Source organism: Podarcis muralis, chromosome 12 (genome assembly GCF_964188315.1).
Source record: "Podarcis muralis chromosome 12, rPodMur119.hap1.1, whole genome shotgun sequence".
NCBI lineage: Eukaryota > Metazoa > Chordata > Lepidosauria > Squamata > Lacertidae > Podarcis > Podarcis muralis.
In genome coordinates this window covers 23,358,932-23,385,337 of record NC_135666.1, presented here as the reverse complement: position 1 = coordinate 23,385,337, position 26,406 = coordinate 23,358,932, and the positions used below count along the sequence as shown (strand labels likewise).

Below are 26,406 nucleotides of genomic sequence, written 5' to 3'. Positions count from 1 at the left end.
AGAAGAGAAGCTAGGCATTGACATTTATGGTTCCCCAAACCTGCCTCAACTGACAGTCGTGTCTTTTGCCATGACACAGGCTAGAGATCTCGCTATATGCAATTAGATAAGGCAAATCTAAAGCCAGGCACATTTGGACTGGGTGAGCTGGCTTTTGTTTCGTTTGTGACAGCATTTTCCTGGACAATGAACTGTAAGTGATAAATGCAAATGTGTCCTTTCTCCCTGGGATGGGAAGTGATCTTTATCGGACCAGAGGAAGAGAAGCGCTCGTTTCCCTGATGCCATTTGTTGCATGCTCAGTTGCATATTTTAGGTCCCATGACAAAGAAATGGAGGAATGCCATATTCACAAATATACCTCACACAAGATGTGCGTTTCCCCAATTAAAGTTAGTAAAGAAAAGCTAGCGTCAGCAGCATAACACAGTGTTTACTGGTCTAATTATTCTTAAGTATTTTATAAAACAGGAAAGTAAAAGGGTACATTCCAGAAAAAAGCGAAGCCCACAGTAAATTAGCCATTGATTTCAATGAGATTTGGGCGACACCAGAAGATTTGTCTTTGCTATCTGCCCTCCTGGCTCTGTGCAGGGAGCCCAGAATATGTCCTTTAAAAAGCAGTAACCTGTAATATCTGTATACCATAATTTACTCCTGCCAACCTAGCAGTTCGAAAGCATGAAGTGCAAGTAGATAAATAGGTACCGCTTCGGTGGGAAGGTAAACGGTGTTTCCGTGCGCTGCTCTGGTTCGCCAGAAGCGGCTTAGTCATGCTGGCCACATGACCTGGAAGCTGACTGCGGACAAATCGTGGCTTCCTCAGCCAATAAAGCGAGATGAGTGCCCCAACCCCAGAGTCAGCCACGACTGGACCTAATGCTCAGGGGTCCCTTTACCTTTATATCACCATTGTAGCTACAGTAGAAGTACTGTAGTAATGATCTAGCATGTATATATAGAAACAGCTGTATTTTCAGTTGAATCAACACTTTGGTGCATAAATTTTAAACATTAGTGGCAGGGACTAGCAGTTCGAAAGCACATCAAAGTGCAAGTAGATAAATAGGAACCGCTCCGGCGGGAAGGTAAACGGCATTTCCATGTGCTGCTCTGGTTCACCAGAAGCGGCTTAGTCATGCTGGCCACATGACCCGGAAGCTGTCTGCAGACAAACACTGGCTCCCTCGGCCTATAGAGCAAGATGAGCGCACAACCCCAGAGTTGGTCACGACTGGACCTAATGGTCAGGGGTCCCTTTACCCTTTACCTTTTTATCATAGTTTACAGTGGTCTAGTTCTATCCCTCAGGTCTGTGTGGACAACCTTCATTGGATATTATAATGGGAAAGTGAGCCCTGAAACAGAATTCTGATTCCTAACATGTATTTAGGAAAGTTGCATGGTGTAGCTGTGTTGGGACTGCACCACTTCAGATGAAGCATGCATGATTGAATGGTTCCCAGTGTAAAAAATAAAAAGATAGAAAACTAGATGGAAGAAGACCAGACAAGGATTGCCTGCCAAGCTAACTTACAACACAGGGAAGTATTGGGTAATGAACTCCCAACCTGCCTTCTGAAGTGGTACAGATTCTGGGGGCCAAGAATGACCTGCAGTGCAGACATGGTCTACAAATCAGGGTAAAAAGGTAAAGGTACCCCTGACCATTAGGTCTAGTTGTGGACGACTCTGGGGTTGCAGCGCTCATCTCGCTCTATAGGCCAAGGGAGCCGGCGTTTGTCTGCAGACAGCTTCCAGGTCATGTGGCCAGCATGACTAAGCCACTTCTGGCGAAAGCAGCGCAGCGCATGGAAACGCCGTTTACCTTCCCGCCAGAGTGGTACCTATTTATCTACTTGTACTTTGACGTGATTTCGAACAGCTAGGTGGGCAGGAGCAGGGACCGAACAACGGGAGCTCACCCAGTCACGGGGATTCGAACCGCCAAATCAGGGCACCAGCAAATAAATGCCTAGACTGAAATCCATACCAAGCTTCATCCACAGTGCAATTCCACAAGCAGTGAGGTTATTTGTGTGTTGCAGGGATTTTGCTTAAACTTTGCAGTATATACTGTTAGATGTGGTATGTTGGAATAATTTTGCTGCTAACAATTGCAGCAAAACCTGAAGCAAGTTTGATAAAACTGGAGCCAAAAATGTCCTGAGATGTACAGGTATGCAGTGGACCACATAGCTCCTTTGTGTTCCAGTTTTTATAAAGAAAACCAGATGGCAACAGCAGAAAAAGCAACTGATTTAACAGTCATTTACAGGATACCTTAGAGATCAAGTAATTTGTTCCAAGTGCTTTAGCAGTAAAGGAAGAACAAAAGATCATTAATTGTAGGTTTCACTTGTCTGCAAAAGGACATAGATCAGCATGTGGGAAACCGCTGTATTTAAAGTTTGTTTTAGAAAATTGTTGTATGTCAATTGCAGTTTTGTAATTAGGCCCTTGTAGATGGTTTGCGGTTTTCAGTCTCATCCCCATAAAAGCCCTTTGTAGCCCAGGTCGAGAAGAGCATAGCAGTATCTTTCCTGCATGCTAACTGACTGACGTCTTTGTAGACATTGGAGCTTTGCTGGTTTACAGGACCTGAGGTGGGTGGGGAATACAAAAAGGAAGTTATAATATGTTACAAAATTGGTGGAGACTGGGAAGATAATATTGTGGTGCATTTGAGGACCTACAGGGCAACAGAAGAGCAGAGCAATGTCATTAGGCATGTGTATGAGAGAGACAGAGAGAAGAAAGGATGTAGGCAGTCTTGGCATCATCAGTGTTGATGAAAGGAAGTTGCTATGGAGGACAATATTTGTTTGATTCATTCCTGCCCTGGGCAACCAGCAGTAATAGATTCTCACTGCAAAGCAGGGGTGAGGAATTTTTTCCCGCTTGAGGGCCACACTTCTTTGTGGGGAACTGTCCAGTGGCTGCATGTGAGCGACAGGCAGAGCCAGAGGCAAAAATGAGTAGAACAATGGATGTGACCATTTTACCATGGTAAACACTGCAGCCAAGCAGAAGCCAGAGGTTTCTATAAACATACATTTCTCCATATTATAACAGTTCAAAGATAATAGCCCTGCCAGGTAAAATCATTTGAGGAGTGCGCAGAGGAAGGCCAGTGTCCTGAGGGCCAAAGAGTGAGAGACAACACATTCAGCCCTTGAGCTTGAGGTTAAAAGGTAAAGGTAAAGGTACCCCTGCCCGTACGGGCCAGTCTTGACAGACTCTGGGGTTGTGCGCCCATCTCACTCAAGAGGCCAGGGGCCAGCGCTGTCCTCAGACACTTCCGGGTCACGTGGCCAGCGTCACATCGCTGCTCTGGCGAGCCAGAGCCGCACACGGAAACGCCGTTTACCTTCCCGCTAGAAAGCGGTCCCTATTTATCTACTTGCACCCGGGGGTGCTTTCGAACTGCTAGGTTGGCAGGCGCTGGGACCGAGCAACGGGAGCGCACCCCGCCGCGGGGATTCGAACCGCCGACCTTTCGATCGGCAAGCCCTAGGCGCTGAGGCCTTTACCCACAGTGCCACCCGTGTCCCTTGAGCTTGAGGTTACCTGTCTCCCTATCCAGCAGTCCCCTTGTGGATAGTGTCCCATCAACCCCTCCAAGACTTAGGGTGCATGCCACGCTGAGGACCTGGATAGAAAAGTGGGGGATAGAAAAACACACACCCCTTCTCTTTGGCTTGTGATGTCTTGCAGCTTACCTATGCTGCTGCAGCCTTCCCCAGCCTGGTGCAATCCTATACTAGCAAGGGCTGATGGGAGTTGTAGTCCCAAACATCTGGAGGGCACCAGGCTGCTGAAGGCTGTGTTACTGTGAGTCCTGACAGGAGAGGAGACAGTGTCCTTAATTCAGAGCTCACCTCACCCTTTTAGCTGGCAAATCTTGTGGACTGGCTACCCCCACAAAAAAACTAGGGGAAGAAAGAAGGGAGGGTTACATACATGCTTACAAGAACTTGTAAGATGAAATGCTATATGGAACTCCTTGAAAAAATCAATACAAATATAGTGCTTTAGAAGCAAGATATGAGGAGATAAACCTGGATGCTGTTTTGATGACACCGGGATAAACTCCATCAGCAATATGGAATCTCACAGAAAAGTAAGCTGAAAAGCTGTGTGATCCACACTGATGATCCTTCTATTAAAAAGGTTGCATTCAACATTTCTCCCTAAAGGCTGATCAGTATTGAGCCCTCTCTCTTTGTTGGGAGACAAAATAAGGACTTTAAAATAAACCACACACACTGAAACTGTGCAGAGAGTATTGTGCAGGACTGTCAGCTCTGTTATACCAAGAGAGTCAGGAAGGACTTTTCAGTACAAAGGGGTCCTAACCTCGGGTTTTCTTAACGTGTGTTTTTGTACTAGGTTTCTGAATATACTCAAGACACTTACTCCAGAATTAATTTGTATTGAATGCGGTGAAATTTGCTTGACACGGAGCTCCCCCCAGGCATCCTTCTGGAACGTTTAATTGATTCAGTTGGATTACTGCCAGATCTCTCAAATTTGTGGCGTGAAGTCTGAAAATCATGGCTGCAAACCAGAAGCCACAAGCCCAAACCACTTGCATTTAAAATTAGTCTCAAATCATTTCTCAGATGGAAGTATAAGGGTCTAAGGATTTGCAGCAAGTTGGTGAGGCGTGCGAAATCCTGATCGCGGTCCCTAGTATCCCAAGCAGTCACGTGGTCATCAGAAAGCTCCTGTGCAGAATTTAATGCCTGGATCAATCAAGGTAGTTAAGTGAAGGTGGGTTAAACAGTGCCAGTCCAAGGCCACATTCACACAGTGGCATAGCGTGGGTTGTCAGCACCCGGGGCAAGGCAAGTAATTTGCGCCCCCTAACCCTGAGTGAGCCAGGTAGGGGCAGAGAGCTGCGAGTGCGAGCGTGCCCCCCCCAGATGTTGTGCCCGGTGCGGCCGGCCCCCCCTGCACCCCCCACGCTACGCCACTGCATTCACACTATACATTTAAAGTACCATGATACCACTACTTGGCGAAAGATGCTCCACCGGGATTTGGCACTCTTAACCTCTACTTTCACCTGCCTCAGATGAGCCTCTAGATGATTTTTGTTTGTTTGGAGTGGGTGGCAGCAAGGGAAAGGGCAGGGGCAAAGGCGAGTGTTTCGTGTGCATTCATACGGAAAGTGTGCAAATCCCTCAAGCATTTGTGCGTGTTCACTCGGAACTTCCCAGGGTGAGCAAAGGGATGCTCATCTCTCCTGACTGACAAGCAACAGGCCCTTGTTGTTGTTGGGGTTTAAAACGTATTATAAAATTAAATGTTACTGTATTAATATTTAATGCAATAATTGAGGCCTTCTGTTTTTATGTTTTGGCTGTTCTGCAAGGATTCCTTCCCACCCTTTGACTGCTCATCACAAGCATTCTGGCTATGGGCCTATGCAGAAAATGGTGGGAACAATTCTAAAATGTCTTTCGAAAGCACTGGGTTGATGGATAATTTATTACAAGTTTAGTGGCAGTGTTGAGTCGCCGGACTGGCAGTATAACAACCCTCCCAAATAAAGAAGCTACCATGCATATTGATTGAAGAAGCGCTTCCCAGGGTGCCTCTTACAGTTTGAATTGTTGATGTCTCTGAACTCCTCTCTCATGTTTGGCTTACAAAGACGCTGAAACAAGAGGCGTGGGCTGCGTGGCGGGGGCAAGGCTTTTGAATACATACACCACGTCACACATTAGTGTACCATCTCCCAACACGGGCTGAAGGTCATAGGAGCCATACTGCCTGCCAAGGAGATGAGATGGGAAGAGGGATTCTGAGCAACGTACCATAGAAGATTGGCACTAATTACTGGTTTGAAGTGCAGACGGAATGCAAGGGAGCAGAAAGATGGCCCCATGTGGCAGAACAAGCACTGACAGTCTTGACACTGCTGCTAGCGCTGACTGCAACACAATAGCTGGTAGCCATCTCCTACCAAAGCTCAATCTGTGCTGTCATACTGGGGACACCTCACTGTTGGGTAGTGGCACTGCCGCCATTGCAAGGAGCCAGCTATTTCCTTCCTGATTGGTTTCCTGCTGTAAAATGAACCAGTTTTAAATCTGAGTTTGAGACTCACTCAGAAGATTACACCTATTAACTGCCTCTCTCTTAACTGCTGAGTAGATTCTTTTTATCTATTGCAAGAAAGTGTCGGCAAAGATTGCTTTTTGGGAGGATCTCTAATGAAAGGGTATGTTTGGGGTGTGTGTGTGTTCTCTCTCTCTCTCTCTCTCTCTCTCTCTCTCTCTCTCTCTCTCTCAGTTGTTGTTTTCTAAGCTACCAGCTTGTTTAGAGCAAGAAAACCATCTCTATTGCTTTCCTCAACTTTGTTACATAGTTAATGACTGGGTCCCCCTGCAATTTGTCATTGGCATCCATCTGTCTCAGGAGACAATGGAAGAGTGTGCCTTTGGAGATGAGAGTCCAACTGTTGGAAGGTTGCAGCACCTGCTGTGGCTGTATAGACTGATATGGAGAGACATGTTTTGTTGCAGCCAGGGCAGATGAAGGGGTGCAGTTGTGCTGATGCAGGTGTACCATGTGTTTCTTCCTTCTGCACTCCTCCCAGCAGTCATTCCTCCTTTGGGCACTGCTGTGGATACATCACCTGAGTGATTGTCTCCAGGCTTTGAGGTCATCTGAAAGGGATTCCCACACAGCGGGGTTGATGTTGGCAGCCTTCATGTCCTGTTTCCAGACATCTCTGTAACAGAATTAGTTTGCCAACAGACCTAGTGTCTGAAGCCATCTCCCCATAGAGCACATCCTTGCAGATCCTGCCACCTTCCATTTTGTGTACATGATCAAGCCAGCATAAGCATCACAGAAGTGCAAACATGCTGGGAATGTGGACTTGGGAGAACACATCTTTGTTTGAGACCCTGTCCTGCTATGTGATGCCCAAAATAGTCCTGACACATTCAAGCATCGCTCCTGGCAGGTTTAAGTTGCCCACGACTCACTTTCATAAAGCAAGCATGCTCAACACACAAACCTGGTAGACCTTCATCTTGGTATTGGACATTAGAATCACATTCTCCCATACTCTTTCGGAGAGGTGAGCCATTGCTGTAGCTGCCTTGCCAATATGCTTGGTCTAGCTCAGCATCAATGGAAAGGTTGTTGGTTATGCTGGAATCCAGGCAGACAAAATCATCTACCACCTCAAGCATGTGGTTGCCAATGTTGATGTGTAGAGTGCTGGGGATGTTCTGACCCAGGATGTTGGTCTTTGTCAAGCTGATGGTAAGGCCCAAACCACTCCAGATGTACATTCCCTCTATACAGTGGTACCCTGGTTCTCCAACGCCTTGGTACTCAAACAACTTGCAACCCAAGCACTGCAAAGTGTTCCAGTTTGCAACCTTTTTTTGGAAGCCAAACGTGCGCCGCTTCCGATTTGAGTGCCAAAACTTTTGTTTTGGGTTCCATGCTTCCATTTTGAGTGCCACACTTCCCTTTTGGGTTCCATGCTTCCATTTTGAGTGTTACACTAAGCTCTGTTTGTTTTTGCGGCTCTTTTGTGTGTGTTACTGTGTGGAACCTAGTTCAGCTACTGATTGACTATGTGACCGCAGTACTTTGTTTATTGCTTTCATTTTATGGATCAATGGTCTTGCTAGTAAAATTCATGTTAAATGGCTGTTTTAGGGGTTGTTTTTAAAAGTCGGGAATGGATTAATCCATTTTGCATTACTCTTGATGGGAAAGCGTGCCTTGGTTTTGGAACGCTTTGGTTTTGGAACGGACTTCCGGAACGGATTAAGTTTGACAACCAAGGTTCCACTGTACTGAATTGTTTTGCGTTAATTGCAGCAGGTGAAGTTGACCTGTCAAAATACCTGGCCTTGCTGTGTGCTTCAGTTTGTACGGTGGGAAAAGAAAGAGTTATTAACAGAACCCTTTTAACTGACTTAACAGCTCTTGGAGCAGGCCAGCCATTTGTTGTGATAGCTGTTGTTTTGGAAAGGAGCGAAGCTAAGCATCCTGACTGCTCTCCTTTTAAAGCATATCAATGGCTGGAAAAGCCTCCAGGCCTCTCTGGCTCTGCGTCCACCAGTTCAGATATATGGCTCGAGCGAACAATGGATCAAAGGCTTGGACTGCACAAAAGAGAGTGATCCAAGTTTTCAAGCCCAGACGGACCAACGGGATAGGATGTTTCACTTTAGTGAGCTTTCGCAGCAAAAGCAAATCTTTCTTGTCAAGTTATGCAAGCTCCCCTTAGGTGCTCCACCCTAAATTGCCACAATAAAAGTGAAGGTTAAAGATTCGTATCAGAGTAAACTTGTGCAGAGGATGTACAGATTACAAAGCAGGAGCAACAAAAAGATGCTGTCTCCTACTCAGCCAGGCCATTGCTCACAAGAGCGCAGGAATAGCCTGCTGGACCAGGAGCAATGGCCCAGCATCCTCTTCTCGCAGTGGCCAACCAGATGCCTCAATGGGGAAGCAGGATTAAAGCACAATCACACTCTCCACTCCTGTGGCTTCCAGCAACTGGTATTCAGAAGCATTACTGCCTCCAATTGTGTAGGCTGAGCATAGCCATTGTGGCTGGCAGCCTGGCTCAGTATTAGTTTACCTTTGTTGTTGTTTAGTCGTGTTCGACTCTTCATGACCCCATGGACCAGAGCACGCCAGGCACTCCTGTCTTCCACTGCCTCCCGCAGTTTGGTCAAACTCATGCTGGTAGCTTCGAGAACACTGTCCAGCCATCTCGTCCTCTGTCGTCCCCTTCTCCTTGTGCCCTCCATCTTTCCCAACATCAGGGTCTTTTCCAGGGAGTCTTCTCTTCTCAGGAGGTGGCCAAAGTATTGGAGCCTCAGCTTCAGGATCTGTCCTTCCAGTGAGCACTCAGGGCTGGTTTCCTTAAGAATGGAGAGGTTTGATCTTCTTGCAGTCCATGGGACTCTCAAGAGTCTCCTCCAGCACCATAGCTTACCTAGATCAGTATTATTTACTGTAGGCTTTCCTGTGCCCTTCACCAGGTGCTGGAGTACAACTCCCACCAGCCATGCTGGGTTACTTTTCAGCTTCTAAAGCAGAGGTTTTCCTCATCACCTACTAATTGACCCTTATAAGGGGAGGTGCCAGGGATTGAACTCCAGGACCATCGGTTTATAAGGCATGCGTTCTACCACTGAGTCATACATAGTCCATTCGTCAGGCCTCATTTGGGTAAGAAGCACAAGAACATTAAGTCAGTCGAAATCGCTTCCTTTGCAGCTCGGTGTCAGCATTGTTTGGGGAGGAAGTGCAGTCTTGAGGTTTTGCTCTTCAACTGGAGTCCAGCATCAGAGCTCCGTTTCGCGTCCCCCCCCCCCCCGCCTAGATCTCTTTCGTCTTTCCTAGAGCATCTGTGGCTATGGCAGTCAAGTTTAGCAAGTTACCACAGTACTCAGGGTTGTAACATGCTAAGGTTTACTTTAAAAGTGCTCCGTAAATCTCTTTCAGAAGTGGGTGGGTGAATAAGCAAGTAATGGAACAGTAGAAGAGATTAAATGTTTGTTCTCAGTGGGGTATCTTCCCATCACTGTAAAAAAATACACTAATGGGATTTGTGGAGTGGTGAAGAGGGGACTCAAAAGGACTTTGAGGAAAAATAATGCATTAAAACTAAAGTAAAGTAGTAAAAAAGCAAAAAATGAAGTAAAATAAAATACAGCAGTATATTCCCTTTCCTTAAGAGCTGCAATCAAATCACCGAGTCAATTTGGGACATTTAGTTCGGTATTGTCATCACAGACTGGCAGCTGCTGTCCAGGGTTCCACAGCTCTTTCCTAGCTATGTCTGGTTATGCCAAAGGATCTAGCCTGGAGCCTTTCCCCAATTTGTGGTCCTCAGTCCCCCCCCCCTTTTTTTTTTTGGCAGGACAGAGATGCTCCTATGAAGCTACCATGGCTTATCAAACCACTGCTCCCTCTAGCCAACAAAATGTCATCCTTGGCTGGCAGGGCAAAATCTATTTCCCAGCCCTGCCATGACCAGGGCCCCTTGAAGCTGGAACTGTAAAGGATTGAACACGGGACCCTTCTACGTGTACAGAAGGCATTGTGCCCTTGGGCCACGACCTTTCCCCTAAAGTGGCTGTGACCTAAATTTGTCTGTCAGGACAATGCACGGTGAGAATATCTATTCATGGAGTAATTTTGGCCCGGTATCTGTGGCATAAGAGAGACATAAGCATTGCCTGCAAACGGGAAAGAGGCATCTCCTAGGAATACATAGGCAGGCCTGAGTAGCTGTCTGTCTGCAATTTGTTGCAGTCCTGACAGGGTCTGTTTTATGTCTTATCATTTGGGTGGCAGAAGTAAATGTGTTACCAAACCAACTCTGCATTTCATCAACTTCAGTATCCTGTTTCTGACAACGGTAGCTTACCCCCAAGAAGCTGATGTCTAACCCTTTTTTAATTCTCCAAGGCTTTTTTTTTTTTTTAAAGTTTTTAAAATGCTTTAACCTACTGCTTTTAACTGCTGATCCTACTTGTTTTGAGTTATGTCTGATTTTGTAAGGATCTGGGCTAATTTTGATTAGTGTTTCTTTCTGATGAGAGCTTCTTTGGAAACTATTTGATTGAAAGGTGCAGTATCTACGTGCATGAAACCAAAACAAACCTTTATTTCACAGCACTGTTGAAGTCCAGGTGACAAGATCCAGTGTACTCCTCCAGATCTTTTACTTTACAAGGGTGGGGGAAATACTCGTAGTAGTGCTTCTATGCTAATCTAAGCTTTGACCACACTTGGAACGTAATTGCCTGTGGTTCTGGCTGTCGCAACTCAAAAGGGTTCTGTAGAGCTGGGGACAGAGCAACTCCCCTTAAGAAGAGTTTGGATTTGATATTCCGCTTTATCACTACCCTAAGGAGTCTCAAAGCAGCTAACAATCTCCTTTCCCTTCCTCCCCCACAACAAACACTCTGTGAGGTGAGTGAGGCTGAGAGACTTGTGAGAGAAGTGTGACTAGCCCAAGGTCACTCAGCAGCTGCGTGTGGAGGAGCGGGGAAGTGAACCCGGTTCACCAGATTACGAGACTACCGCTCTTAACCATTACACCACACTGTCTCTCAAGGAAAGGTTCCTCTCTTAAGGAAAGGCTGCTGTGTTTGGGACTTTTTAGTTTAGAGATAAGGCAAGTAAAAGATGGCATGATACAGTTATAAAGTTATGCATGGCGTAGAGAAAGTGGATAGAGGTAAGTCCGTCCCCCCCCCCCCCGTAACACTAGAAGTTGTGGACAATCCAGTGAAGCTGAATGTTGAAGATTCACAACAGATAAAATAAAGGTACTTATGCATCTGGGATAGCTCAGTCAGTAGAGCATGAGACTCTTAACCTCAGGGTCATGGGTTCAAGTCCCACGTTGGGCAAAAGATCCCCACATTGCAGGGGGGGTTGGATTAGATGGTCCTTTCCAAATCTACAGTTCTGTAAGTCTACGAAGTGTGTAGTTAAAGTATGGAACTCACTTCCACAAGAGACAGTGATGGCCACCAACTTCAGGAGCTTTAAAAGAGAATTAGACAAATTCATGGAGGATGAGCCTATCAACAGCTGCTAGCCACAGTGGCATCATGCAGGGAATCACAGGTGGACCGAGTGCTGTTGTGCTCATGTCCAGCTTGCAGGCTTCACACAGGCACCTGGTTGGCCACAGTTAACAACAGGATGACGGACTGGCTGGGCCACTGGCCCGACCGCATAGCCTCCTCTTACGTTCTTATGGGCAGGCTAGTACAGTGGTACCTCGGGTTACATACGCTTCAGGTTACAGACTCCGCTAACCCAGAAATAGTACCTTGGGTTAAGAACTTTGCTTCAGGTTGAGAACAGAAATCGTGTGGTGGCAGTGTGGGAGGCCCCATTAGCTAAAGTGGCGCTTCAGGTTAAGAACAGTTTCAGGTTAAGAACGGACCTCCGGAATGAATTAAGTACATAACCAGAGGTACCACTGTATGGGGAAATGTGTGCAGTAAGGCATTGTGCTTAACTCTTCTAAACATGTAAACATTTACAGGCTGTGGCGCTCAAGTGCCAGCTGCTCATTTAGATCATTGCATGAATTGCCATGACTTCTTGCCACAGCTTCCCACTACTTTGCAAACTTTTTAAAGTTGTGAGTTTTAAAATAAGATTTCCTTCTCTCGAGTGTCGTGCTCCATCTGTCGGATACTGAAGAAGCATGTCTCTGCAGTTTTAGCCTTTTATGTTTGTTATACTTGGCAGCTTCTGTGTGATTCCCACTGGGTTTCCCACCCAGGCAAACATACATACAGGGGCTGGGCCTACTTAGCTCCAGAAGCAGAATGGCATCAACACAGCACCACCACCATCTTTACAGGTTTAATGTCAGCGTAGCCAGAAAGTTATGCCCCGACTCCCTTCTCTGCAAAGCAGCAATACAATGCACCCAGCTACTATGAACACAAAGCTCTTCTTTAGCTGGCCTAATGGGTGGAGGACTCCATATTACAGTTGAAGGTCTTCTCTTAAGCTTCTCTTTAGGCACTTGCAGTGGGGATCAAGTTTGTCTCCCGCCTTATGTCATTCCACAGAAGTGTTACGAAACAAATCTAGATGTCAAGATCAAATTTAATAAAAAGCAGCCTTCTGGTTTTGAGATTAACATGTTTGCCAATTAAAACCACCCAAAATAAAACAGTAGAAATGACTGAACACATGGTAGAGACGAAAGAAAAGAGGACAAGGGGTTTTCCTAGCAAATCAAAGTGTTTTATTTTATAAAGACTTACTCATGTCTGGAATGTGCTTTTAGAACTAGGAGGTACAAAGTGAGTTGTCCTCACCCTCTCTGAGCAGTTTAACAGTAATGAGTGACAAAGACTGTTACGGGGGGGGGGGGGGGGGAGATGTAATTAACTCTAAAAAAAAAAGAGCATATGTTACTTGGCCACAATGGAATATATACTCTTTTATTGTAGCATGTACCTCCTATTAGTGCCCTCCTATTAGTTCCTTTACATTCTCACCGTACCTTAGAAACCACTGTTTATCGTATGAAATAAAACATTCATGTTGTGCCAGAGAAAGTGTGGATGTATGAAGAAATAAATCAAGCCAAGCCACAGTTATCAATTTAAATACATAAAATGCAGGATTGTATGCATACTAGCACAAGACTTTTAGCATCACCGGAAGGGGCAAGGCAAAAGCATTCAGGATAGCCTTGTATCCTGGAGATGGGCTACAGGAACTGGGCCGTCATGGTGGGGTGGGTATGAGAAAAACCTGACCTATACTTGTCATAGACATGCTTCTGCCTGCTAGGAGTGCGACTTGGGTCTGCTCTGACTTCTAATAAGCCTGTTACCTTGTCAGATAACTAAGGTGGCAGAATTGTGGACCACCGCATTCCCTTAGGAAGGGAGTTAAGCTCCCATTGCCCATGAAGGCCTCAAGTGCCAGGGTAGATCAACCCTAAGCTTTATTTAGGCTCCTCAGTCCCTTACCAGCATTTTGAATAAAACTTGCAGACAGGTCAACATATTTGATAACATGGCATTCTACCGTTTGGATGTAACTAATCACATACGGAGTATAACCCTTGCATTTGGATTTCTGTCCAAAACAGGCATAAAAAGGACTGGGCCATCCTTAGGAGTTGCATGCAGCCCTGTGTATCTTCTCAAGTGATCCTGAACGCCTTTGCCGCAGGAAGAACTCTAGGATTGGTAAGTCTTGCAATAAGCTTTTTATGTCTGTCTATAATGGTGTGTTAAGATAGGTCTGGAGGATAGAGTGTGCTACTGCAGCAAATACTAGTCTGCATCTTTAAGACTACCAAGAGATAGAATAGCAAAGTACAGTATTTGCAAAAATACTGTGTGAGCAGAGACAGAAACATGGGAACCAGTGTAAATGCAGGACTCCCAACTATAGGCCCCATAAGGCAAAAAACAGACGAGCTGAAGCTGTAGAGACCAAAGTCAATTTATGTGCTGTGTTTGCACAAAGAAGTATGCAGAGAGAGCTTGGGGTGTGGTGGTGGAAGAGAGGTTTTGTATTCAACTTTCACTCTTCTTAGCATTTTCCTCCATCTTATGCCCAGATGCCATAAGGGCAAAATATTTATCTTTGAGCATGGGAGCAGATAACATCTTGCCCAAGTAGAGACTGAAGAAGGAGAAGAGGAACTTGGGTTGGAAATAAAGGAGTGCATTTTGGGCTATAACTGCCATCAAACCCACTCAAGTAGGTCCAATGGTCAGGGATAATGGGAATTAAAACCAGTGCTCCCCCCCCCCCCGAAAAAAGATGCTGATACTCACCATGTAATTGTTAAAGTAAGTGCCACACTTTTAACATTTGGGGGAAAAAGGTGCTGGTACAGTCGTACCTTGGTTGTCGAACGCCTTGGTACTTATACGTTTTGGCTTCCGAATGATCAAGTAAGTGTTCCAGTTTTCGAACTTTTTTTGGAAGTCCAACGTCCAATGCAGCTTCCGCTGTTGTTTCCGGCGCGCCTGCGCAATCGGAAGCTGTGCCTTGGTTTCCGAATGTTTCGGAACGGACTTCTGGAATGCATTCTGTTCGAAAACCAAGGTACAACTGTACCGTGTACCCTTAAGTACCCCCAGAAAAAGCACTGGTTATAACCCAAAACATCTGGAGAACATCTGGATGGAGAAGGCTAGTCTATGGAGAATCCAGCTGTGCCACAGATGAAGTTAAGCAAGAAATACTGGTGCAACCTATCAATGAGACTAGGAACAATTATTACAGAAAGAGGCACTTTGTAGATCAAGAACATGCTTTGAGAGTGTCAGGGTAACAATGTCTAAAGAAACCAGTGTATAGCTATAGAAATGGTAGAGTCAGTCCCAGATACAACCTATACCCATAAACAGACACTGACCTAGAACTGATTTTTCAGTTAGATGGAAGGTACAAAATATTCATTTACAGAATAGTTGGCAAATGAATGGCTCCAGAGGAACGGCTCCAAACTTGATCTGTATTTAAAATTGGAGAAAATTAAGCAAGAGGGAGAAATGGATAAGTTGTAGAAAATGACAGAAAAACATAGCAAGGAAGTGGCAAGAGATGAGACCAATATGCTCATGTTTGGGCCAGCAGGGGAAAAAGAAACAAAAAGATACGAAGCTTTGTGAATATGAATCAGTTTTTTTTAAAAAAGGAAATACATTGGCCTGGTTCACACATGATGGTAAGCCAAACTATGACTAACTGGGAGCACACAAAGTAGCTGGGCCTCAGAGAGGAGCTCACACCCACTTTGCTCCTTTCTCTGTCCTTTCAGCACAGTGTGGCACAGAAGCAAACAGATACTTTTGGCTTAGTGTGACGTTCAGAGACTCCAGACCACATTGGATGATCTCTAACCATAGACAACCTGTGACTATAGGCCATGGTTAAGGAAGAGTTATCTTGACAATGATTCTAGGTTCAAACAACAAACTAAGATCCCATCTCTACTATATCCTTAAGACAGTATGATACCACTTTAAACAACTGTGGCTCCCCCCAAAGAATCCTAGGAAGTGTAGTTTGTTGTGGGTGCAGAGAGTTGTTAGGAGACCCCTTGGTCCGCTCATCAAGCTGCAATTCTCAGTCATTTAACAATCAATCCCCCCTTCCCAGGAAACTCAGAATTTAAATGCATAGTGAGGATGGGGCCTAAGCCAAATCTTAGTTTAGTTGTTACCCCAAGCAAAACGGAAAGGGGAACCAGCAAAAGCGGTGCAAGGTCCCCTCCGGAAGCCACCATATTTGCACAGGCCTGGCAAATCATAGTTTGGTTTAGTGTGGCGTGCAAACAAGGATGCTACACAATGTTTATCACGTTCGGAAGCAACCAAGTAACACTTGTGTTGCTTGTGGCACCTGAGAGAAAAGGGAGAAAAGCAACATGCTGTTAGGACTATTGGGGTACCTCTATTGCCCTAGCTGCACACTCAGGCACAGGATACAAGACAGCAAATTACAATGCAGGTCATCAGGGAAGATCTGCTGGGAAACCTGCTAGTACAGGGTTGGGGTGGTGAGAATTGTGTATAATATAGCACAACAAGTGAAGAGACACATCTAGCGGCACAGTAGAAATTAGTTAAGTTTATTTATAATCCTGAAAAGTCACTGGTGGTAGCATTTGTTGTGACAGTCCACCCAAGTATACAGTATATATAATACATCCAATCGTACCAATAGAGATTCAGGTGAGAAAAGAGATGGCCATTTATTTGGTGAAGCATTTTCCCTAGACTTTTCAGCTAGGTGGAGCTCTATAAACTTACAGTGGTGCGCCGTCCATTAGGGGGGTACGTTTGCAATGACTGGGAATTTCAGAGACTATTACGTCACAAAACAGAAAATGGAACCCAAAAAAATATTTGTTCAAAGTAATGTCTCTCAAGGGCAGTAGGACGTGTGTGGAAAGTGCATGACCTACGCCTTGTCAACGACTTGACAACCATTCCTTGCATCAACCTGAAAAGTGTTTTTGTAATCTATCCCAAACTGGAGAGAATGCAGTTATGAGTATCATGCGCCTCCGTAAGACAGAAGCTACAGCTATTCCAAGATAATGGACAAACTACTAAAGAAATTTGCCATCCAGATTTGCAACAGCTGACTTTTAAAAAGGGGGTACCGCCATCTGCATTGAGCAACACAGTCGTGGGGCAGGAGAGCTGAAAATAATGCCAACGTAGGTCACATCTGGCAACCAATGTGCCCCTTTGGTATCAGACAGTACGTGGGGTAGACAAGTCTAAAAAGCCAAGGACACAAATTTTCCCATTCCTCTAGCTGCTATGGTCAAACTACGCCTCCTGATGTATATATTTTGCTCTAGGAGGCTTATGGGCATTATTTTCAGCTCTCCTACCCCACTATAGTAACGAGTTGGTCATTATTATAAATATATCAAAGGGGAAGGAGAACTCAGGTGGTGAGAAACCCATGTGGGGCTGTGTCTTTTGCCTCGCAGTCACTAATAGCTTGGCTGGGAAGTATGTCCAAACAGGAGGAGGGAAAGGAGACAACAGCACTAATGAGATGCAACATAGGAAGCTGCCTTATTTTGAGCCAGGCCACTGGTCCATTTAGCTCAGTACTGTCTACACTGACTGGCAGACGCTCTCCAGGGTTTCAGACATCTTTCCCAGAGATGGCAGGGATTGGACTGAGGACCTTTTGCGGGCAGAGTGGGTGTTCCAACACTTAGCTATGGAGCTCCCCTGCCCACACAAAGGGAGAGTTGCAAGAGACCCACTGCCAAAAAGGATCAGCAATTTGGGTTAACGTATTGTGGATGGAGGGTCTTAAAAGGTCAGTGTAAATCTCAACATCCATCTGTTTTCGCATAGAAACAGGGCCTTTTAAAGCGTCCAAGAATGTTGTGGGTTAAAAGCAAGGGGGAAGGTGATTGCTTTTAATAACTGAGAATCCCATCACTCTTTAAGATTCATTATCTTCGGTGGGAAAATAAAACCGAATTAGATACGTTTTTTAAAAAGGTAACACAGCTCAGCTGGTAGAGCAATGAGACTCTTAATCTCAGGGTTTGGGGGGGCCGAACCCTATGTTGGGCAAAAGATTCCTGCATTTCAGGGGGTTGGACTTGCAGTCCCTTCTAATTCTATGATCACAGCCCTGTTGAAATATTGTGCAGTGTAATAGGATATATTGCCTTTGGCTGCATGAGAGCAAGATCCGCTTATGTTTTATCAGAGTTCTCTGAAGCCAACTATACATATTTATGCTCAGCTGCAAGCTTAACAGAACTGGCATTAGGTAAGTGGAAAAGGCAACGTGGAATTTGTGGAACAAGCTTTACGTTGCAGAGTGGGAGAGAGAGAGAGAGTGGTTTATTTTTTGAGTTGCCCATGAATGTCTGTTTCAACATATAATTTTTTTAAAGGCACAATTTAGCACAGTGTATTAAGTAGAGAATAGTAGTTTTAAGCATATCTAATTCTGTCGTCCTCAAAGTTTGGAACCTCCCCCCCCCCCCCCCCCCCCCAGTGATCTGAGGTTTTTCAAAACAGGTTATAGGCGACAACATAATTTTAGGCAAATCAGTTAACACAGCATCGTTTGGAGCAACAGAGCTAATTAGGTAATAAAAATGCCATATAAAATAACCTCAAGACAACCTGTCACCATGGACTGCAAAAATATTTTCTATCATGGAGGTGAACTGAATATCCACTTGGGTACATTACTGCATATTATACTTCAAGAAATTACTTCATCTGTACTGCAAAATAACTTTACATGTAAACTTCAGATTCACATACTGTGACATACTCAAAGCATCCCTGTTTTCCTATTAATGTAAACAGTAAAATTTAGGGCTTAAAAAAAGAATATTTTAATAAAATATTAAAAACAGCACAATGTAAGCATTTAAATGTCTCGGTTTTGATCAGTTACAGGTGAACAGACTTTCCTATTCCTTTGTTCATGTGGTGGAAAATGCTATTATTGCCCAAAATGATTAATATCTTCCAAAAAAGCATCATTGATTTCCTTTGTAGTACACTCAGCTCCTATACGATAAACATACAGTGTAAAATCTTCATGTAACATGACAATTAAACAGTCTTAATGTTCCTGCTCCACCTCCCTCAAAATATGTCTACCCTTGGCAAAGAACACACAGCATGATTATGACATTAGATTTTGGTAAAACAAGAGCCAGACCTCTGAATTGCTGGAAGACTTATTTCCTGTTGCAATGGGCCAATTTAATTAAATGAAAAAGGTGCCAACAGGAAAGCTTCCGGCATAAGGAGCTTATGATGTTTCTATTTTCAAAGAGTGCCAACATGCAGGGTAGTTAAGTGTAACATTTGCAGTAAGGTCATAGTCATCATCGCCACCAAATACTGTCTTGCACCTCTCAGCTCAAAACGTAAACTGATCCACAGTTTAGTTTCGACACCAATATTGTAGAACTTAACATGCATATAATGCCTTCCTCCCCACCCACCTCTAACCATTCATCCCAGCTCAGCTAGTATTCACGGAGTGTTGTTGCAATGCACACCGAGTAAGAAGCTGATCTATTTTAGTTATTATTAGTTAATTTATATTTGTTTCTGCACACACACACTCACACGCACGCACACACGCATCAGAAATAGCTAGAACTATGCTGGGCATAAATCAGGCAGCTGTTAAAGCGAGTATTTCACCCCAGTCAGTCATCTTTGCCAGCAGATGTAAACAAGGGGGCTGCCTTCTGCAAGATAGCACTTTGAGAGTTCCTTTTAAAAGAAGCTTTTTATCCCTTACACACTTGTAGCCATTGCTGCTGTTCCCAGACCTTGTAATCTGTCCAATGGAACATTAGGTTACGTCAAGATGTTGGCAATAAAGTCCAAGAACCGCTTTGAATACTGTTCGGGATTCACTGTTGAAATCTCTGCACCAGCCTGAAAAAGCAAGACGTAGTTTAAGAGAACAATTGGCTTGTTGTGGCAGGAGATGCGTTCATGATGTCCATGTCACAAAACACACACTATGGTAACCATGGTATTTAGGAGGAGGACAGCAAAAGTAAAAATCCAGACATTGCCCTAAAACAAAGCACACTGGGGGAGTGCCAGGGCCTTGCAAGTGATGACTCTTGAAGTTGTGCTACCCAGTCATTCAAGCCCCTCCTACCTCTCCGACTCTTTCCAGCTTGATTCATAGTTATCTTGGTCCAGAGCTCCGCCTTTTACTTTCAGGTTTCTTTTCTACCATCCCTTCTTCCTCCCACCCTCCCTTCTGCATCACCATCCTTGTCTGCCCTCCCCCCTTAATATTTTCTTCAAAGTGGCGCCCCTGAGCAGCAGTTTATGTTTGTGTGAACTCAATATTGTGTGATCTCCCCAATCAGTACCAGCAAGTCATGACTGACTTCCCATGGTAAGCATAAGGCTGTTGAGGGGCGGTGATGGTAGCAGGCGGTTGTATCTCTAATTTCGTGTTATCTGAGAAATGCCGAAGGTGTGACTGGCTCCTCCAGCATGAACTCAAAATTCAAAATGCGGCCACTTGTCTAAAAACGCTGCTCATCTCTAATGTTGAACTAGGGCTGGGCGATATCTTGGTATATGATCCAAAACTGGTTTTGAAGTCCATATCATGATATTGGTTTTATAATTTTTGACCTGGCAGTATATCACAAATCTTGATGTGTGTGTGCGTGTGAGAGCACACTATGCAAAAATCACAATGTGGGAAAAACCGTGAAGCCAGCCTCTGTATAGCTCCATCCTTATGTCAGACATTGTGATATCTCAGTATAACACGGTGTTTAGCTGGTGATATATTGCGAACTTGAAAACCAGGTATTGCCCAGCCCTTACATGAACATAACTGACTAAGTTGGAATATATACATCAATGAAACTTACGCCGTGTTTGACGGTTTTTGCAGCATGGGCAGCTTTCTTTTTTGCATCGTAATGAGTAAGAATATCAATGATTGCCATAAAGTATACCTCCTTCCTGGGTGCATCTGTGAAAGAAATTCACAGTACTAAAAATAATACACATATTTGTAGCCAAGAGATTAAACAACTCTGCAGAAGCAAGTTGGAAGTTATTCTGGTGGTAGACCTTTGCCCCTTTAATAGTGTCTTAAAAACCATATGTCAAAGGATGTATGTGAGTCCTAGAAATCTTTTCACTCTTTGATAATTGATTAAGGGATAAGAAAGATAGATAACACTTATCAGTGGAGAGAGAGGGGAAAGTGTGGGTGCGCTTTGCTGCAATTGCGAGCAAGCACAATTAAAGTGACTACAGAATTAAAACTTCCACACTATAACTTAAAGTTTACAAGTTTTTTGATGACTGAGTGAATTTGTAAGGACCTTAACACTTTGCTTAAATATTTTAGATTTGCTTTTGAAGATTTTTAAAAACATTTATAAACTGCTTCATAGCCTGAGGTCATCAAAGTGACCTACAATAATATTTTATAAATGAGATAAAGTGCTCATTTTTAAATCTTCCAAGTAGGACCCGCGTACCTACGGGACCGCCTCTCCTGGTATGCCCCGCGGAGGACCTTAAGATCCACAAATTACAACTTGGAGGTCCCAAGTCGCAAGGTGGTTAGATTGGTCTCAACTAGGGCCAGGGCCTTTTCAGTACTGGCCCCGACTTGGTGGAATGCTCTGTCACAAGAGTTCCTGTGGAACTTGACATCTTTCCGCAGAGCCTGCAAGACAGAGCTATTCTGCCTGGCCTTTGGTTTGGACTCAGTCTGACCCTTATGTTTCCCTCCCCTTATGTTTTTGATCTTTGGGCTCCTTTTAAAACAAGGCTGCATTTTAAATTGCATTTTAACCTGTATTTTAAATTGGGGTTTTTTCCTATTATGTTTTTACTGTAATTTTACTGGTGTTAGCCACCCTGAGCCCAGCTCTGGCTGGGGAGGGCGTGGTAATAATTAATTATTATTATTATTATTATTATTATTATTATTATTATTATTATTATTTAGACCAGAAGAAAAAATCTGTAGTACCATGATGAGTTTTTGCCACCACTTAAAACCTCATCTTTTCACCCAGTCCTTTGGCTGAATTCTCACTCCCACACTTTGCAATTTTATTTGTAGTTAAGTGCTGCAGGTTGTTTGATGGGGATTTTAAGTGTGTAGTAAGATTTCAACTTGTTTAAAATGTTTTAATTGTTGTTCTGAATCAGCTTTGGTAGTTATATTGCCCACAGCACAATGTAAAAATCTAAACAGAGAACCTTTGGAACATGCCAAAACAATCACCTGTTTCTTTTGTCAAGCAAGGTGTATTTGCCATTGTAAATAACTGTCCAATGTCTGTGCAGTCAGTAGACTTTCAAATGAAAGCAAAAAGAAGTTATTCAAGACATCAGCTCAGAATCTCTATCTTTCTGTAGCATTTAGCAATATAGCTGGCTAATGCAGTATTGTAGTCATTTATAAGTGAACTGGCTTTTACTGTATTCAGAAAATACTGAATAATACAGACAATAATGACATGTTAAAATCAGAGCCATGCATTGAAGATTCCTTACCCCCCTCCAAAAAGTTTTTAAAATCCTACTATAGATGAGCAATTGATAATTGGGTATCATGCTTTTTGGCCTTGGTGGAGTTTTCTTTCCTTCTAGAGACTCGGAGACTGATGCAAGAATTGAAATATCCCCCATGTCTAAATATACTTACTTTCATGGCATTTTATTCCATAGACATCAATGGTTGGATCGAATTCTCCTGGAGCTAAAGGCTGCAAGCTGTTGAGTGTATTTCCTGGGCTATCTGGAGGCGTTCCAACAGGATGAGCCCCATCGCTTTCTCCTTCCTCTTCATCGTTCTCTTCGTATTCAACCTCCTCCTGTTCTGCTCTCTCAACATCATGAATTCCAACCAGCAAGCTGTAGTCCATGAGTTTCAACTGAGCAAGGAACTTTGAAGGCAACAATAAAAGAAGGTCAGTTACCAAGGGGTAGAAAATCCCAAGATCCAGTTGGGTGGGGGTGGGGAAAGGTAACTTTTCTGCAGAAAATGTTATTTTCTACTGCAACAGGCTTACTTGAGTGAAAGCCAAAATAGGAAGCTTCAATGGAAAACAAGCGGGATTCTTCAAGTCTGCTACATTTTATGCATGGCACGAAAGGAGAAACACGACAGTTTCCCTAGCTATAATTTGGATTTGAGGATTTATTGTTTGCTTTGTGAAGTTGAGCAGAACGTTGCTTAAGAGAACTTTCTACCTCTTACATATTGCTAGAACTAGGAAACCAGCCAATGAAATTGACTGGCAGCAGATTGACTGACAGACGAAAGGAAATGAATTCTTCACACAACTCACAATTTAGTGACAGAATGAGTGTATGGATGGGCACTAGCTCAGGTAAAATCCATCCATCAGTTCATGGCTAAATGGAACCTTCCTATCCAGAAGCAGTATGATGGGTCAGAGCAGTGGGGAAGACTTTCCTCCATGCCTTTTGTAGGCTTTTCAGCAGGCTATTGGTTTGTCTCTGTGGGATACTGAATCCTCTGGCTGACAGGACTTGGATATTATCTGGTAGGAAACTTCTTGTAATCACCATGTCTGAAACTTGCAGAATTCACTAACCATTGTTTAAAAGCAAAATAGTATGGAACTAATGTATTTGTACCTAAATGTCAGTGAGACACATGGCTTCATTTCCCACCAGCTCCAATGATCCCGCTGTTTGCGTATGTACACAAGGGAGAGGAATGCCATACAGTGACCACAGCTTCTATACAGGAGTCTGCAAAACTGCATCCTAGTGTGCCTAAGGCTCTGAACACATGATCTGTACCCTGCAACTAGATCATGCACTCAAAGCCTATACAGTGGTACCTCGGGTTACATACGGGTTTCCGCTAACCCAGAAATAGTACCTCAGGTTAAGAACTTTGCTTCAGGATGAGAACAGAAATCATGCTCTGGCGGCGCGGCAGCAGCAGGAGGCCCCATTAGCTAAAGTGGTGCTTCAGGTTAAGAACAGTTGCAGGTTAAGAATGGACCTCTGGAACGAATTAAGTACTTAACCCGAGGTACCACTGTATATCCCGCTCCAAGAGTACATTCCACCTGGACCATGTGCATGAACAGTGACTGGGTGGGGGCAAAATTGAACTGGTGAAGCAAGGCAGAAGACCCAAATTTATGTTGCTTTAAGAAATGCTTTGTTACATGACAACTTTCAATAAAAGAATGCTAGCTGCAAGGAAAACATATTTGGCCGGTCAGTGTAGCGAGTACATCCTCAGTCTATGTAATGTGCATTGCTTGATTTACTTAAAAAAACCCCAAAACTAATAGGTAAGATGAGGGGATGCAGAAGGGGGCTTTTAACCCTTTGCTCCTGCCACTGTCCTGATTTGAATCAACCCTCCCTTTCAGTTTGCCATGTTGCAACTAGTTTGATCCTGAAGATTGGTCTTAAAGACAAGACTGCAGCAGTGCAATAATTTGATATACATTAGATGGCTGCCATGAAGGCTTGTTGAGCATCTTAGCCCCATCCCAGCTGCATGCGACTGAAAAGCCACACTGAATAATCAAGCAAACTCAGAAGCTGAGTGCAGCGTTTCCAGAAGAACTGGACTCTAAGGAAGCAAAGCTATGATCCAGAGAGTCCCTGCTATAAACATAAATCAAAGATTAAAACTGATTTGAAACTTAATTACATTCAGCTAAATATATTGGGGTAAATTTAAGTATTTTGTGAGCACAGCTACTGCTCTTAGCATGCCCTCACCCCCAAAAAATAGGAATGTGAAAGATAAAAACCAAGATTCAATTCTAGTTTTCCATTATCACCGTGGCATGCCAAACCACTACACAATAATTGCCTACATACACAATTTAATGATCCTTCAATATGAATTCTAATCAATGCCATAGAAGCCACTCCAAACACAATTACATGACTGACCTTCCAAGAATCTGTCATACTTAAAATAGCAGAAAATGCAATTTTGCTCATATTTCAGAGGCACATCAAGTGTTTACGGAGCATTTTAACAGTTCAAGATGCAGTGCCATGAATATTAAAAGCAACAGAAGCAACATTGTGCTTTCCCCCCCGATGCTGGTTTACACCACCAGCTTAAGGGAAGTAGTAGCCTGCCCCAGCCTCAGCATTCCTCCTGTAAATAGACCATGGCTCTAATCCCCCTTTATCTCCTCGTTTCAGGGGTTTCCAACCTTTTTGACCCAGTGGATGCATTTTGAACTTTGAGAAAGTGCCATGAGCACCAGTCATGAAATGGCGCTGCAGTGTCATGGCACACCATAAAATGACTGCTGTGGGGCTTTCTTGCAATGGCTGCCACATCTAAGAGAGCAGAAAGAGAGACAGAATCACAAAATGGTGCAGGCATGCCCCCCCATCAAGGGGGGGGGGAGGCACCTGTATCAGGAATTTCCATTGATAGCTTTTGTGGGTACCATGACAAGTACTGGCAGGTGCACTGGGTGCCCTCCGTAACATATTGCTCTCATGAAAAAACACCAGCAAAATCACAGTTACAATCGGGAGGACAAATAATTTACAGGTCACTATAACATTTATTTGCAGCATTTTGCAATATTGAATTGGTGGGATAAAGCTGCTTAGGAGGTCTCAGTACAATAGTCACTATGGCTTTTGCTAAGTGTGGTGAGCTTCAGAGCTGACCAGGCAAGCAACCCCTTACCTCAACATCCTTTTTAAGCTTTTCAAGGAACATCTTTTTGTTCGTTTCATCAATATAAATCTTCTGGCCATCGTTGATGAAGTCGTTGTCTTTGAATGTCGGCAGTTCTTTGGCCTGAAACGGACAAGAGAAAGCTGGCACATAAAAACCGTTTCAAAACAATGAGCCCAGTGAAACAAGCAATGAAAACAAGGAATTTCCTGATCAAAAGCGCAGGGGAGTATTTCAGAGCTATTCAAAATGTGAATAGCCACAAGGGGGCACAAATGAGCTACGGCTCCAGTGCACACAAGTAATGTAAGGAACAGAGCATTGTTCCCATTTAATTGAGACCTTGTTTGCTTTTATGACCGATTTGATTAAGTTAAGCCGTTTTAGAGTATTTACAGTAAAAAAGGAAACGTGTTGCTCATCTGCAAGACCAGCCTTCACCTTGTCAAGAGTCGTTGCACACACATCTGTTTTGTCAGAAGTCTAGCACAAGAAATAGGTGCGGGCCTCAGCTGCACTCCCCATCAAAACGCCCCACAAATGCTGCACATCCAAAGGGCCTAATTCTGATACTCTGCTCCCCAATTAACTATGGTATATGGCAGTGCCAGATTTGCGTATAAGCTAAACAAGCTATAGCTTAGGGCCCCACTCTTTTGGGGGCCCACAAAAAATTTAAAGGAAAAAACCTGGATTTCCAAAAGATAAAAAAGAAATAAAATAAAACCTACATACAGCAATAGCGTTTTGTGTTGTGTAGGCTCCTATGACGTAAGTAATGGGCCCCGCCTGCTATATAAAGAGCCCCATTACCTTCAGTAACTTAAGGCCTCATCAAGCCTAAATCTGGCCATGAATCATGTGCTTCCTCACCACTGCCACCACACACATCACTGGGAGAAGCCACATTTCCACCCCTGATCTCAGAAGCTTGTGGGTCCCCAGATGTTGCTGAACTACAACCCCCATCACCCCTAGCTAGCAAGGCCAGAGCTCAGGGATGATGGGAGTTGTAGTCCAACAACATCTGGGGACCCACAGGTTGAGAACCGCTGCCCTAAGACATGGGTAGGCAAACTAAGGCCTGGGGGCCGGATCCGGCCCAGTCGCCTTCTAAATCTGGCCTGCAGGCGGTTCAGGAATCAGCATGTTTTTACATGAGTA

At 44.1% G+C, this 26,406-nt stretch overlaps 1 protein-coding gene across 2 annotated transcripts in view; it reads right to left on the bottom strand.

Moving 5' to 3' along the window:
* Positions 1-16,120: 16,120 nt before the first annotated feature.
* The window catches only part of PIP4K2A (phosphatidylinositol-5-phosphate 4-kinase type 2 alpha), a 64,241-nt gene continuing 53,955 nt past the window's right edge, over positions 16,121-26,406 (bottom strand). For both annotated transcript variants that reach the window (XM_028749777.2, XM_028749776.2), the window contains 4 exons: positions 25,252-25,365; positions 22,240-22,480; positions 20,438-20,541; positions 16,121-19,469 (listed from right to left, as the gene is read on the bottom strand). In XM_028749777.2, coding sequence (XP_028605610.1) covers positions 19,389-19,469; positions 20,438-20,541; positions 22,240-22,480; positions 25,252-25,365 — 540 coding nt within the window. In that variant the 3' untranslated portion in view covers positions 16,121-19,388. The remainder of the gene's footprint in view (positions 19,470-20,437; positions 20,542-22,239; positions 22,481-25,251; positions 25,366-26,406) is intronic.